The sequence below is a fragment of the Pristiophorus japonicus genome, chromosome 15 (assembly GCF_044704955.1).
Source record: "Pristiophorus japonicus isolate sPriJap1 chromosome 15, sPriJap1.hap1, whole genome shotgun sequence".
In the NCBI taxonomy this organism is placed as follows: Eukaryota; Metazoa; Chordata; class Chondrichthyes; family Pristiophoridae; genus Pristiophorus; species Pristiophorus japonicus.
Window position 1 is genome coordinate 21,361,381 of NC_091991.1, and position 16,388 is coordinate 21,377,768.

Genomic DNA, 16,388 nt, shown 5'->3' on the forward strand with positions numbered 1-16,388 from the left:
CAATGAAGTACTTTTTTAAGTGTAGTCACTGTACTTTTTTTGAAGTGTAGTCACTGTTGTAGTGTAGGAAATGTGGCAGCCAATTTACACACAGCAAGGTCCCACAAACAACATAATCTGTTTTAGTGATGTTGATTACCACTGATCCTTTATTTCCTGTCAATCAACCAACTTTCTACCTTTGCTGCTACATTACCACTTGTATCATTCACTGAAATATCTACCATCTGTTTCTGAGTAAGGAGGACAGCACAGGAGACGGACTAATTAAGTTTGTAGTTTAATACCACTCCGTATATTAGATGGCATAACACAGAAACACCTAGTGGTAATGTAATAGAAACAGTAAACATAAAGTATTAAAATTTGATAATTTAGTAAAGTTTGGAACTTTACCTCCAATAGCTCCAGTACGATCAAGACTTTTCTTCTTTAGTGCATGGGAAGTAATAATTAGTGGAACTAACACAGAAAACAGCCATCGCCAGGGCGACACAGGTCGCAAAGTACCTATGGAAAGAAAAAGCCAACTCCAATAGAAGAAATATTGAATGTCTTAAGTGTCACTGACTGCCTTATGAGATCCGAGATGTACAATGATCATGAATCAGGATTAGTTTCACTCATTTTACTCAAGTGTAGGTTTTCACCAAGTGTTGTGGTCTGTTATAAAGATATATTATTCAATCACCAAATTATTATTATATTTATCAGAATGGCAAGACACCAGCTTTCAATCGTTGTAAAACCTATTATTGCCAGAAGTTATTCTTCTTACCATCCAATGCCCCATTTTCATTACATCACAACAACCACAATACATCACGAGTGTGGTGCATGCCAAGATAGAATGGTCAGGAAAGAGAGGGGTTCCAATGCTACACATTGATTTTTTTTTTTAAATTCGTAGCCAATCGTTCCAATTCTTTGTCAAATCACAAACGCCAGAGGTCACCTTGCACACATCAAGGATCACTCTGCGCCAATGCTCTTAGCCAAAAGGCCTAGAGCCACTGCACGGTTCCTGGAAGTACTGCAATACCAGGTTCGTGCCATGGAGGTGGATGGGTCAGGTCCCCCACACACCTCCGTGGAGGTGGATGGGTCAAGCCACCCCACCCACCTCCTGTTTCCAAAAAAGCAAGCATATACCTTCCTGATCCAGGGAGAACCACCTTGGGGTTATGGTGGTTACTCCCCTGTCAGGTCAGTTACGCATGATCTTAGCCAAAAGGCCGAGGAATGACACAAGGTGGACATAGATGTACATTGCCAAGAGCAATATCTTCAGAACTCTAATCACAGCATAGCCACATTAAATTAAGAGAGTGCATTGTCCTATATTAGAAAATGAGAAAAATAATTGAAAACAAATGACAAAGGTAAAGCAAAAATGCAGAAGGGGGGCAGTGGGGTGGAGGGTTAAATGTTTCCTGGTGTATGCTGACATCAACAGTGAGCTACACAGCATCACAGCCCCATTATTCATAACAAATCAATTCCTAGCTGACATGACCCTCTGTTGATTTTTGTTTTGGTGCTAAATTATTAAAAAGAATGTGACAATAGCAGTGTTCCTTGAACAGGAAATGAATTCTGCTGATAAAGAACACAAGTGTCATTTATGGGGAAAAGTTGATTTGCAGAATATTAATAAGATAAAGGAGCAACAGAATAGAAGAAAAAGCAGTCTGTATTTCCAATATTAAACATCTTCTGTATTTAATGTTTTAACTTCAAAACAAGCAGGAATGCTTGTTTTGAAGGTTGGCATGCAGGTACAGCAGGCGGTTAAGAAAGCAAATGGCATGTTGGCCTTCATAGCGAGGGGATTTGAGTACGGGGCAGGGAGGTGTTGCTACAGTTGTACAGGTCCTTGGTGAGGCCACACCTGGAGAATTGTGTACAGTGTTTGTCTCCTAACTTAAGGAAGAACATTCTTGCTTTTGAGGGAGTGCAGCGAAGGTTCACCAGACTGATTCCCGGGATGGCGGGACTGACATATCAAGAAAGACTGGATCAACTGGGCTTGTATTCACTGGAGTTCAGAAGAATGAGGGGGGATCTCATAGAAACGTTTAAAATTCTGACAGGTTTCGACAGGTTAGATGCAGGAAGAATGTTCCCAATGTTGGGGAAATCCAGAACCAGGGGTTACAGTCTGAGGATAAGGGGTAAGCCATTTAGGACCGAGATGAGGAGAAACTTCTTCACCCAGAGAGTGGTGAACCTGTGGAATTCTTTACCACAGAAAGTTGTTGAGGCCAATTCACTAAATATATTCAAAAAGGAGTTAAATGTAGTCCTTACTACTAGGGGGATCAGGGGGTATGGCGAGAAAGCAGGAATGGGGTACTGAGGTTGCATGTTCAGCCAGGAACTCATTGAATGGCGGTGCAGGCTCGAAGGGCCGAATGGCCTACTCCTGCACCTATTTTCTATGTTTTTATGAATGACAAACTAGCTTAATTATGTAAATCTTTATTTTGTTACTCAATTAAACACAAGCATTAAATAGATATGGTTGCAATGTTGTCAGCAGGCTTAATGTATGAGTATTGATACCATGCCGGGGAAACATTCGCTTAAAAAGGAGATAATGTGTGTGCAACATTCCTAATTCATCTCTTCAAACTGCTCTGACCACTACGATCACTTCATCTTGTGGTTACATTGCTCAAAATGCTCCCTCCATTCACATCCAAAGTTTAAAAGAACAGTTATAATGGTGCTGCAGTGCCTACTATTTTCAGTTTATTGAAATGTGAAAATCGAACATTCCAACAGTTACTCTTTACCAAAGCCATTAACACTCTTTATATTATTAATTGTACTAGATTCTAAAAGGTTGTTCCTTATAAAGGCAACTTAAAATATATATATATATATATAAATCTCTTTCAATCAAGTACACATTGTACAGGTACAAGGTACTGGTAATGAAATGAGAGTACAGTTACAAGCAGAGTATAATCCGCAGCAAACTTGTGGTGTCAAATGCCTGCAAAGGTGAGCTGACCTTCGAGGTTAGTAAGTAAGCAGTTTTAAAGCAATTCACATGCTTAACATCCAACACTTTGTTTGGGTCGTCCATGTAATAAAAGGGAACCATCCACTTACTTACCAGAATAAGTACTTACAGTCATGGACACAATCCAGAATGACAACGATATGGCCACGATCAAACTCAGGGTGACAATATTTCCCATCATGTTTACTAATTCTTTGTCTAACGAGTCCCGCCGAATGATGCGCGCATTCACAATCGTACCTAAAGCCAGAGAATACAAACAGTATTTGTAGTAAGCAGCGGGAATGGATAAAAGTAGGAGTATCTGCCCTTTGGGTAAAGGTTTGGGGTTTAAATGATGGTTTTAAACTGCTTGGGTGGCGCTGGCTCGGCGCTAGCTCTCGGCCTGTGCTCACAATACCTCTGCTACTACCAGTTTGGAGAAACATTATTACCGTTTTCCTCTCACTGTTTGTGGACAAACAGCCTGCGATGTGGAGAATATATACACACACGGGACGTCCAGGCGTACATCACCCGCAGTTCAGGTCACACCCACAGCGCGCCTCTCACCACCATCACTTCGCTGCTCTCCACCGCCCACAACTGTCAGCACTGCCCCGGAACAAGCGCACTCACTTCCGCCAATTTCTGACCAATGAGGAGAGTGTAACTGACCGAGCGCCCTCCTCAGGCCCAGCACTGCATAGCATGAATCTCCCTTTTTTTTCATTTTAAATGACTATTTACATACAAACATGCAAATTAGATGCAGGAGCAGGCCATTCGGCCCTTCGAACCTGCACCACCATTCAATATGATCATGGCTGATCATTCAACCTCAGTACCCCTTTCCTGCTTTCTCTCCATACCCCTTGATCCCTTTAGCCGTAAGGGTCACACTCCCTTTTGAATATATCTAACGAACTGGCCTCAACAACTTTTTGCGGTAGAGAATTCCACAGGTTAACAACTCTCTGAATGAAGAAGTTTCTCCTCATCTCGGTCCTAAATGGCTTACCCCTTATCCTTAGACTGTGACCCCTGGTTCTGGACTTCCCCAGCATCGGGAACATTCTTCCTGCCTCTAACCTGTCCAATCCCATCAGAATTTTATATGTTTCCATGAGATCCCCTCTCATTCTTCTAAACTCCAGTGAATATTTATTTATATTGATACACAATTTAGAATCGGAGCTTCTGGAAGAACCATTTATTCTTTCCTGTCTTGCACCTTTCCTCAAACTTTACTTTGACTTCCTGTCTGGCTTTGCGCTTCAAAGCAGGATCCCTAAAAACATCCTTGTTCACAATAGTCTTATCCAGGGGAATGTCAACTGAGTACCTAGTTGGCATCAGGTGGTTGTAGTTGTACACTTTCACAAAGGACTAGATCTTGGACCTCTTGGCCATCTTCTTGCCCATTTTGGCAGTCACTTTACGAGCAACAAGGGCATGACTGTAAGGCCTGTCAGAGGTCCCATCATCGATGTTCTTTACGATGACACCTTTGCATCCAGCATAGCGGCCAACACCAGAACCACCTTCACTGGTTTCATAAACTTTCCCAGTTCGGAAATTAAAGGGTAGGACCTCAAAGGTAGTAATCTCCGGGTTACTACCGGTGCCACGTGCTAATGAGTATAAGAATAGAAGGATAGAGAGGATGAACACCTGGCTGGAAAGTTGGTGTAGAAGGGAGGGCTTTAAATTCTTGAGGCATAGGGACTGCTTCTGGGGAGATGGGACCTGTGCAAACAAGACGGGTTGCACCTCAACAGCACCGGGACCAATACCCTCGCAGGGAGTTTTGCTAGTGCTGTTGGGGAGAGTTTAAACTAGCTTGGCAGGGGGATGGGAACCCGAGAACGAATTCAAAAGGGAAGGAAATAAAGCAGAAATTGGATAGCAAGAATCTAGAAAGCAAATCTGTAAGACAGAGGAAACAGGGCTTAGTATGTAGTAAGCAAGGAGGTCTTCCTGTGCTGAAAGGTATATACTTTAATGCAAGGAGTATAGCGAATAAGTCGGATAAGCTAAGAGCACAGGTAGACACTTGGGAGTATGACATTATAGCCATTACAAATTCATGGCTGAAAGAGGGACAGGTTTGGCAGTTAAATATTCCTGGTTACAGGATTTTTGGACAAGATAGAGAGGGGGTAAAAAGGGGGGGGGGTGTGATTTGCGGTACTGATTAAAGAAACTATTACAGCAGTGAGGAGGGATAATATGTTACAGGGATCATCAAATGAGGTCATATGGGTTGAATTGAAAAATAAAAAAGGGGTGATCACACTGCTGGGTGGGTATTATACACCCCCAAACAGTGGGAGGGAGATAGAGGAGCAAATATTTTGGCAAATTGCTGTGAAGTCTAAAAACCATAGGGTAGTAATAGTAGGGGATTTAAACGATTCAAATATTGATTGGGACAAATTTAGAGTGAAGGGTATAGAGGGTGCGGAATTCTTGAAATGCATTCAAGAGAACTTTTTTAGTCGGTATGTAGCAATCCCAACATGAAAGGGGGGCGGTCTTGGATTTAGTTTTGGGGGATGAAGCTGGGCAGGTAAGGGATATTAGTGGAAGAGCACTTGGGTGCCAGTGACCATAATTCAGTCAAATTCAAGTTGGTTATAGATAAGGACTAGAATAGGCCTGGAATAAAAGTTCCAAATTGGGGAAAAGCTAATTTTGCTCAGTTAAGGAGTGATTTGGCCATAGTGGACTGGAAACAGCTACTTGTGGGTAAATCAGTGTTGGAACAGTGGGAGGCATTCAAGGAGGTGATCCGGAAGTCTCAGGCCAAACATGTGCCCTTAAAGAAAAAGGCCAGGAAAAATAATTCTAGAGCCCCCTAGATGTCTATGGACATACAGGGGAGGATTAAGAAAAAAAGGGAAGCTTATGTCATATACCAACGGCTAAATACTTAAGAATCTTTAGAGGAATATAGAAAGTTAAGGGGTAAAATTTAGATAGGTTAAGCGAATAGGCTAAGGTTTGGCAGATGGAATACAATGTCGGAAAGTGTGAGGTCATCCACCTTTGAAAAAAATACAGTAAAAGGGAATATTATTTGAATGGGGAGAAATTACAACATGCTGCGGTGCAGAGGGACCTGAGGGTCCTTGTGCATGAAACTCTTTTTGGATCCTTGTGCATGAAACTCTTTTTGGAGTTCACCTGCAAAAACATAAAACATTAAACGGTGCCACCCGACCTGGGTGACACTCCAGACATTTACAAGGCCCTTTTTTTTCCCCCCTTTTTTTTTTTGTGTTTTTCTTTTTTTCGTTTTTTTTTTGGGCACTAAAATCACAATTTTCCCCAGTGCCCCCTATAAAAGGGAAGGGGGACACTAAAAGCACCGGCAATTAAAACAAATTAAACTTAAAAACGAAAAAATCAAATTAAAATTTGGTTGCCGGGCGTGATGATGCACTCCAGTCCCTCCGGTGCCCACCTCTCGCGGAAGGCCGCGAGCGTACCGGTGGACACCGCGTGCTCCATCTCCAAGGATACCCTGGACCGGATGTAAGAGCGGAAGAGAGGCAGGCAGTCAGGTTGAACGACCCCCTCGACCGCCCGCTGCCTGGACCGGCTGATGGCACCCTTGGCCGTGCCCAGGAGCAGTCCTACGAGGAGGCCTTCGGACCTACCCGCTCCCCTCCGCACAGGGTGCCCAAAGATCAGGAGAGTGGGACTGAAGTGCAGCCAGAATTTCAGGGGCAGCCCCTTCAAATAGTGGAACAGGGGCTGCAACCTTGTGCATTCAATAAAAACATGGAACACGGACTCCTCCAGACCGCAGAAATTGCAGGCGGCCTGGGAGTCCGTGAACCGGCTTAAAAATTTGTTGCACGGCACTGCTCCGTGCACCACCCTCCAGGCCAAGTCCCCGATGAATAGTGGGAGGACCCCTGCGTAGAGTGCCCTCCATCGGGGACCCCCGCCTCCTCCGGACGGCAAGATGGTACGCCATGGCGTGTCCGGACGGCCGGCGAGGATGGCAAAGTTGAGGGTGTGCAGGAGCAGCCCGTACAGGAAACCCCTCCGCACGGAACTGAAAGGCACGGAGGGGATTTCCCCGAGGCGGCTCAAGTTGTGAGGCGCCGGCCCCCGAGGGAGGTTCCGGGGTTTGGCGCCAATGAGGAATTCCGTCCGGAATCAGTTCGGACGGGATCTCCCCACGTGCTTGAGCCTCCTCGATGCACCTAACGGAGTCAGGGCCCAGAGCTGTTTTTAGCGACTCGATGGCATCGGCCGCGTGGCGGACGTTGGCAGAATTTAGGCGCCGCGCCAGCGTGTCTGGCGCCATCCAGCCCGCTCCTCCGCCATCGAGCAGGTCCCTGACCCTGGTCACCTCACCAGCCACAGCCCTCTCTTCCGACCGCCACATAAAACCTCAGCCGTGGAGGTACGGATTCCCGAGCTGCGGTTCCTGCAGGACGGCCGCCACTCCAGCCGGCGGAGAGCTGCGCTTGGTGGAGACTTTGTTCCAGACCCTGATGAGTTCCCTGTAAAAGACAGGCAGCTCCCGGAGGGCGGTCCTGGCACCCCCCAAGTTCACAAACAGGAGCTGCGTGTCATAATTGAGGTCGCGCTGCTGGCGGAAGAAATACCTCGCCAGAGCGCACCACCTAGGAGGGGGCTCGACGTAAAGGTATCTCTGCAGGGTCTGAAGACGGAAAGTCGCGAGCTGGGCGCTGACGCACACCAACGACTGACCGCCCTCCTCAAGCGGGAGACTCAAGACCGCGGCAGAGACCCAGTGCTTTCTGTTGTTCCAGAAGAAGTCCACCAGCTTCTTCTGTATCTTGGCGACAAACGCAGGGGGAGGGGTCAAAGTGACCAGCCGGTACCACAGCATTGCGGCCACCAGCTGGTTTATGACTAGCGCTCGACCCCTGTAGGACAGCACTCGGAGCAGTCCTGTCCAGCGCCCTAGGCGAGCGGCGACCTTGGCCTCCAGCTCCTGCCAGTTCGCCGGCCAGGCTCCCTCGTCGGGGCTAAGGTAGACTCCCAGATAGAGGAGATGGGTCGTGCTCCAGGCAAAAGGCCTGAGCTCCTCCGGCAGGGAGTCCACCCGCCACTGACCCACCAGGAGTCCGGAACATTTCTCCCAGTTGATTCTGGCGGAGGACGCGGCCGAGTAAATCTCCTGGCACTCACGCATCCTCCGCAGGTCAGCGGGATCCTCTACCGCGAGGAGCACGTCATCGGCGTAAGCCGAGAGGACGACCTCCACGCCCGGCCCTTGCAGAGCCAGTCCCGTCAACCTCGTCCGCAAGAGGCGCAGGAAAGGCTCCACGCAAACGGCGTATAACTGGCCGGACATGGGGCATCCCTGGCGCACCCCTCTCCTAAAGCGAAGGGGCGCCGTCAAGGACCCGTTAACCTTAATCAGACACTCCGCGGCGGCGTACAAAAGTCGGATCCGGGCGACGAAATGCGTCCCGAACCCGAAAGCGCGTAGAGTTCCGAGCAGATAGTCGTGATCCACCCTGTCGAACGCCTTCTCTTGGTCGAGGGATAGGAAGGCGACCGACAGACCAGCCTCCTGGGAACAATGGATGAGGTCCCGGACCAGATGGATGTTATCGTGGATTGTCCGGCCCTAAAGGAGTGTGATTATCAGCTGTGATAACCGAATTGTTAAACTGTTGTGTTTCAAGCTACATTGACGTTGCCTGTGTCCGTGTACATCCATATCGCAGCGCTCCTTGTGCATGAATCCCAAAAAAAGTTAGTTTGCAGGTGCAGCAGATAATCAGAAAGGCGAATGGAATGTTGGCCTTCATTGCGAGAGGGATGGAGTACAAAAGCAGGGAGGTCCTGCTGCAACTGTATAGGGTATTGGTAAGGCCGCACCTGGAGTACTGCGTGCAGTTTTGCTCACCTTACTTAAGGAAGGATATACTGGCTTTGAAGGGGGTACAGAGACGATTCACTAGGCTGATTCCGGAGATGAGGGGGTTACCTTATGATGATAGATTGAGTAGACTGGGTCTTTACTCGTTGGAGTTCAGAAGGATGAGGGGTGATCTTATAGAAACATTTAAAATCATGAAAGGGATAGACAAGATAGAGGCGGAGAGGTTGTTTCCACTGGTCGGGGAGACTAAAACTAGGGGGCACAGCCTCAAAATACGGGGGAGCCAATTTAAAACCGAGTTGAGAAGGAATTTCTTCTCCCAGAGGGTTGTGAATCTGTGGAATTCTCTGCCCAAGGAAGCAGTTGAGGCTAGCTCATTGAATGTATTCAAATCACAGATAGATAGATTTTTAACCAATAAGGGAATTAAGGGTTACGGGGAGCGGGCGGGTAAGTGGAGCTGAGTCCACGGCCAGATCAGCCATGATCTTGTTGAATGGCGGAGCAGGCTCGAGAGGCTAGATGGCCTACTCCTGTTCCTAATTCTTATGTTCTTATGTTCTTATGTTCTTATGTAAAATTAAAAAGGATATTAGGAATGCTAAGAGAGAGCACAAGAAATTCTTGGCCAGTAAAATTAAGGAAAACCCTAAGATGTTCTATAAATATATTAAGAGTAAGAGGGTTACTAAAGAAAGGGTCGGGCCTATTAGGGACCATGAGGGTAATCTTTGTATGGAGGCGGTAGATGTGGGTATGGTTCTTAATTAATACTTTGCGTCTTTTTTCACAAAGGAAAGGGGCAAAGATACTGCTATCGAGGAGGAATGTGAAATTCTGGATGAAATAAACATAGTGAGAGAGAAGTATTAAGGAGTTTAGCAGCTTTGAATGTGGATAAGTCCCCAGGCCCAGATGGAATGCATCCCAGGCTGTTGACGAAGCAAAAGAGGAAATAGCAGAGGCCTTGACCATTATTTTCCAGTCCTCTTTGGATCTGGGCATGGTGCCGGAGGATTGGAGGACTGCTAATGTCGTACCCTTGTTTAAGAAGGGAGAAAAGAATAGGCTGAGTAATTACAGATCTGTCAGCCTAACCTCAGTGGTAGGAAAATTATTGGAAAAAATCCTGAAGAATAGGATAAATCTACATTTAAGAAGGCAAGGATCAATCAGGGACAGTCAGCACGGATCGTGTTTGACTAACCCGATTGAATTTTTTGAGGAGGTAACCAAGAGGGTCGATGAGGGTAGTGCGTACAATGTAGTATATATGGACTTTAGAAAGGCTTTTGATAAGGTCCCACATGATAGATTGGTCATGAAGGCTGGGGCCCATGGGATACAGGGCAAAGTGGCAAGTTGGATCCAAAATTGGCTTGGAGGTAGGAAGCAAAGGGTAATGATTGCTGGATGTTTTTGTGACTAGAAGAATATTTCCAGTGGGGTTCCGCAGGGCTCAGTACTGGATCCCTTGCTTTTTGTGGAATATATCAATGATTTAGATTTGAATATAAGGAGTATGATTAAGAAGTTTGCAGACGACACTAAAATTGTCTGTGTGATTGATAATGAAGAAGAAAGTCATGGGCTGCAGGAGGATATCAATCTACTGGTCAGGTGGGCAGAGCAGTGGCAAATGGAATTTAATTCAGAGAAGTGTGAGGTGATGCACTTTTGGAGGGCTAATAAAGAATGGGTATACACATTAAGCGGTAGGCCACTTAATAGTGTAGATGAACAAAGGGATCTTGGAGTGCTTGTCCACAGATCCCTGAAAGTAGCAGGCCAGGTGGATAAGGTGGTTAAGAAGGCATACAGATTGCTTGCCTTTATTGGCCGAGGCATAGAATATAAGAGCAGGGAGGTTGTGCTTAAATTGTATAATACTTTGGTTAGGCCACAGCTGGAATACTGCGTGCAGTTCTGGTCATGATAGGAAGGACGTGATTGCACTAGAGAGGGTGCCGAGGAGATTTACTGGGATACTGCCTGAAATGGAGAATCTTCGTTATGAGGACAGATTGGATAGGCTCCATTCCTCATTGGAACAGAGGAGGTTGAGAGGAAACCTCATTGATATGTATAAAATATTGAGGGGCCTGGTCATAGTGGATAGTAAGAGTCTATTTCCATTGTTGGAAGGGTCTTTTACGAGGGGGCATAGTTTTAAGATGGTTTAGAGGGGACTTGAGGGGGGGGGGGGCTTCTTTATGCAGAGGGTTGTGGGAATCTGGAACTCGCTGCCTGGAAGAGTGGTGGATGCAGAAACCCTCATCACTTTTAAGAGATGGTTGGATGGGCACTTAAAGTGCAGTAACCTGTAGGGTTATGGACCTAGAGCTGGTAATTGGGATTAGACTGGATGACCTTTTGTTGGACTGCGCAGATATAATGGTAAGTACTGGAGGGAATAGAATACGGCCAGGGTGATCTCCTGGACTAGTTTCGATCGCTTGGATGGGTTGGAGAGGAATTTTCCCAGAATTTTTCTCCCTAAATTGGCCTGGATTTTTATCTGTTTTTTTGCCTCTCCCAGGAGATCATATGGCTCCGTTTGGGGTGGATCTGGCCTGGAGACATCGAAGGTTGAACAGGTTCCCACTGCTTCTGTAGTTTAGTTCCACTCCAGCGGGGAGCGTGTTGAGTGTGAGGTGGAGCATTGCAGCGAGGAAGATCGAAAAGAGGGTTGGCGCGATGACGCAGCCCTGCTTGACCCCGGTCTGGATGTGGATTGGGTCTGTGATGATCCATTGGTCAGGATCACGGCTTGCATGTCATCGTGGAGCAGGCGGAGGAAGGTGACAAACTTTTGAGGGCAACTGAAATGGAGGAGGACGCTCCATAGTCCTTCGTGGTTGACAGTGTCAAAGGCCTTTGTAAGGTCAAAGAAGGCCATGTACAAGGGTTGGTGCTGTTCCCTGCATTTGTCTTGCAGCTGTCGCGCCGTAAAAATCCTGTCCGTTGTACCCCGTAGTGGATGAAATCTGCACTGTGACTCCGGGAGGAGCTCCTCAGCCACAGAGAGAAGACAGTTGAGGAGGATTCTAGCGACGATTTTCCCAGTGGCTGATAACAGAGAGATTTCTCTGTAGTTGCTGCAGTCGGACCTGTCCCCTTTTTTAAAGCTGGTCACGATCACTGCGGTCGATCGGTAAGGGATATAGGTACTTCCTATCTACTCTATTTAGGCCCTATTGTGTATGCAAGCACTCTCTTAATAACTCCACAAGGCAGGGGTATGGAACTGTATTGACTGTAGTCCTTTATTGCAGCTCCGAGAGTGAGTACACCAAGAGGTGAGCTCCCTTTTATACTGGGTTACCTGCAGTGTACAGGTGACCCTTAGGTCTCCAGCAGCAGTACCCTCTGGTGTACAGGTATGGCATATATAGGGCGAAGGTGCATTCAGGTCTAGTGTTAAAGTACAACATTAACATGCATACATAACAACAATCCCCCCAAGCCTTTCCTAAGTCCTTATTGCCATGACATTAACATTATACCTGTAGAACCCGGTATCATTTATCATTCTATCTTTAGCATACATGACACATTGGCTCCAATCGCAATTAGTCGACTCGACATTGTTATCTCTCTTTACATTTTAACAGTTTGCATTTACAACGCTTTCTTGTGTATCGGTATCTCTGTACAGGGTTACATTTATCACATCAGCATTTCTGGCATCACTGTTCAATGGTACAAACTTGTTATTTACATCACTTTTTGAAGCATTTGTTACATTTCTCCCCTTAGCCTTGCCGGCATCACCATTTAACATTACATTTGTATACCTGCATTCATTTACTGTAATTTCATCTTTAATATCACGGGCATCGCTGTGCCTAGAGTGGAACTGTCCCTTTAATTGTTTTGGGTTGCCGGTCTCCTTTAAGAGGGCCTTGCAATATTTACCCCAGTCCGGTTCGCCACTCGGTAACACGTGTTGCTCCCTCAACGCTGCCCCTCGTGGTCTGGTCGCGGCCATCTTGATTCCAGGTGCTTCACCTTGTGGTGCGGGCACCATCTTCTCTCTCCCCGCGCGAGGTAGGCTGTGGTGATCCTTTTCTCCCCAGGTTCTGCCATGGACGCCGGAAATCTACCTTCTGCGCTGACCTTCTTCCCACAGAATCCTGCCATGGCCCGGAAGGTGAGGGCTGGTCGTTCAGGTAGATCATTGCGCCGCAGAGTTGTGCAGTCTGTGTTGTCGCCACGCAGCCGAGCTGGACGGTGGGATTTCCAGGTGCTGCGATGGATCCAAGTAGGGTGTCGATCGCCGGGGCCCGGAGGCCTTCATCGCTCCGACCGATTTGGACTTGCTTCATCCATCTTCTGCCCAGCACCGTTGGACCATCACCAGCAACGATCCACAGGGGAAGCTTGTGCATCGCGCCGCCATGGGACACCTGGACGTCCACGCTGCCAATGACTGGGATGGTGCCTTTTGTGTAGGTGAGCAGCTTTGCCTGGATTGGGGACATTTTTGGTCATTCGGCGGGATTGTCCCAGAGTTTCTCAATGACTGGCTCGCCCCTGTGTAGATCTCCATCGAGACTGGAACCCTGTTGATTTCCACTTCCATTTTCCACGGGGTACTCTCGGTGGAGCAGGTATATATTCCGTACTCTTCTTCCAGGGTCTGAGCAGCTCCATCTTCATCAGTGTCGGAGCCCAGGTGATCGGCCAACTCTTCAGCGACTCGGTGAGTAAAACTTTTTCTACACATTTGCTGAAAGTGAACTCTGGTGTTGCAGCCTTTGCAGGTATAGTCTTTGTATCGGCACTGGTGGGCCCTGTGGTTTCCTCCACAGTGCCAGCACGGGGCTAGCCGGTTGGCCCCATGTGGCGGACTCAGGGTTGCGGGTCTCGAGGCAGCATTCTTGCCTCTGAAAGTCGCCATTCTGTTCACTGTGCTTGTCGGCTTAGAGTCCTGGGTGTGGGTCATCATCCGAAATCATGAAAGCCTGGCTCACTTTGATTGCCTTCTGCAGGGTGACCGTAGTGCCTGCAGAGAGCAGTTTATGGAGGAGGCACTCATGGCCGATTCCAATAACGAAGATGTCCCTTAGTGCTTCGGTGAGATGGTCGCCAAAATCACATGGTGCAGCCAATCTTCTCAGGTCTGCAGCATATTTAGCAATTTCTTGGCCTTCGGGCCGCCAGTGAGTGTAAAACCGGTGCCTGGCTGTGAGGATGCTCTTTTTGGGTTTAAGTTGTTTGTATTAACGTTATGAGCTCCGCATAGCTCTTGGTTGTCGTCTTCACTGGGGCTAGCAGGTCCCTGACGAGGCCGTGGATAGTGGGCCCACAACTGCTGAGCAGGATGGCCCTGCGCTTGTTCGCCAGTGAGATCGGTGAGTCCCCAGCCAGGTTGTTCGCAATGAAAAAGTGTTTTAACCTTTCCACAAAGGCATCCCAATCTTCTCCATCAGCGAATTGTTGGAAGTTGCTTAGATTAGACATGTTGTGCGTGGAAATTCGTAACCTCGTCGCCAGTTATTGTGTATGCAAGCACTCTCTTAATGACTCCACAAGGCAGGGGTATGGCACTTGAACTGTACAGACTGTAGTCCTTTATTGCAGCTCCTAGGGTGAGTACACCAAGAGGTGAGCTCCCTTTTATACTGGGTTACCTGCAGTGTACAAGTGATCCTTAGGTCTCCAGCAGCAGCACCCTCTGGTGTACAGGTATGGCATATACAGGGTGAAGGTACATTCAGGTCTAGTGTTACAGTACAACATTAACATGCATACATAACAGGCCCCTCATAATTTTATACATCTCAATTAGATCTCCCGTCAGCCTCCTCGGTTCCAAAGAAAACAACCCCAATCATTCCTCAGAGTTCAAATTTGCCAGTCCAGGAAACATCCTTATAAATCTCCTCTATACCCTCTCTAGTGCAATCACATCTTTCCTGTAATGTGGTGACCAGAACTGCACGTAGTACTCGAGTTGTGGCCTAACTAGTGTTTTATACATTTTAAGCATAACCTCCCTGCTCTTATATTCTATGCTTCGGCTAAAAAAGGCAAATATCCTGTATGCCTTCTTAACCACCTTATCTACCTGTCCTGCTACCTTCAGGGATCTCTGGACATATACTCCAAGGTTCCTTTGTTCCTTTACACTTCTCAGTGTCCTACCATTTATTGTGTATTCCCTTGTCTTACTAGCCCTCCCCAAATGCATTACATCACATTTCTCCAGATTGAATTCCATTTGCCACTGTTCTTCCCACCTGATCAGTCCATTCATACCTTCCTGCAGTCTACAGCTTTCTTCTTCATTATCAGCCACACGGCCAATTTTTGTATCATCTGCAAACTTCTTAATCATACCCCTTACATTCAAGTCTAAATCTCTGATATATACCACAAAAAGCAAGGGATCTTGTACTGAGCCCTGAGGAATCCCACTGGAAACATCCTTCCAGTCACAAAAACATCCATCAACCAATACCCTTTGCTTTCTGCCACTGAGCCAGTTTTGGATCCAACTTTCCACTTTGCTCTGGATCCCATGGGATTTTACTTTCGTGACCAGTCTGCAATGTGGGACCTTATCAAAAGCTTTGCTAAAATCCATACACATGACATCAAATGTACTACCTTCATCGACCCTCCTTAGTTATCTCCTCAAAAAATTCAATCAACTTAGTCAGACATGACCTCTCCTGAACAACTCCATGCTGACTGTCCTTGATTAATCTGTGTCTTTCTAAATTAAGATTTATCCTGACCCTCGGAATTTTTTCCAATAATTTTCCCACCACCGAGGCTGACTAGCCTGTAATTACTCGGTCTATCCCTTTCTCCCTTTTTAAATAAAGGTACAATATTAGTAGTCTTCCAGTCCTCCGGTACCACACCGGTAGCCAGAGAGGATTGGAAAATGATGGTCAGAGCCTCTGCTGTTTCCTCTCTTGCTTCTCTTAACAACCTGGGATACATTTCATCTGGACCTGGAGATTTATCCATTTTCAAAGATGCTAAACCCTTTAATACTTCCTCTTTCACTATGTTTATTTCATTGAATATTTCACACTCCTCCTCCCTGATTGCAGTGTCTGCATCGTCCCTCTCTTTTGTGAAAACAGATGCAAAGTATTCATTAAGAACCATACCCATGGTCTTCCACCTCCACACACAGGCTACCTTTATGGTAGCCGGCAGCCGATTTGCACACAGCAAGATCCCACAAACAGCAATGAGATAAATGAATAGACCATCTGTTTTTAGACGCTGTTTGAAGGATATATGTTGACAAGGACATCGGGTGAAGTTTCAATGAGCCATGTGCCGCAGAATAACCCACCAGAAAACCACTGTACAGGGCAAATGTGCGAATCAACTCTGAACTCATTTTTCTGCTCCCATTTGGACCCCTGGTGAAGGGAAGCAGTATTTTTTCTGGAGAGAGGAATCGTTAAAACTGAAACAATATAGATGGCCCTCCATAGTCCCAATGCGAATGGATTAATTTTGAAGCGT

At 46.7% G+C, this 16,388-nt stretch overlaps 1 protein-coding gene and 2 pseudogenes across 1 annotated transcript in view; all 3 read right to left on the reverse strand.

Moving 5' to 3' along the window:
* tmem19 (transmembrane protein 19) overlaps positions 1-3,607 on the reverse strand; it is a 43,149-nt gene extending 39,542 nt beyond the window's left edge. The window contains exons 1-3 of the mRNA XM_070900202.1: positions 3,466-3,607; positions 3,125-3,271; positions 397-510 (exon numbers count right to left, since the gene is read on the reverse strand). Of these exons, the coding sequence (XP_070756303.1) occupies positions 397-510; positions 3,125-3,212 (202 nt within the window). The 5' untranslated portion in view covers positions 3,213-3,271; positions 3,466-3,607. The remainder of the gene's footprint in view (positions 1-396; positions 511-3,124; positions 3,272-3,465) is intronic.
* LOC139226059 (U2 spliceosomal RNA) lies at positions 1,009-1,247 on the reverse strand (annotated as a pseudogene).
* Positions 3,608-4,195: 588 nt separating the features above from the next.
* Positions 4,196-4,575, reverse strand: LOC139281423 (large ribosomal subunit protein eL27-like; annotated as a pseudogene).
* Between the last annotated feature and the right edge of the window lie 11,813 nt (positions 4,576-16,388).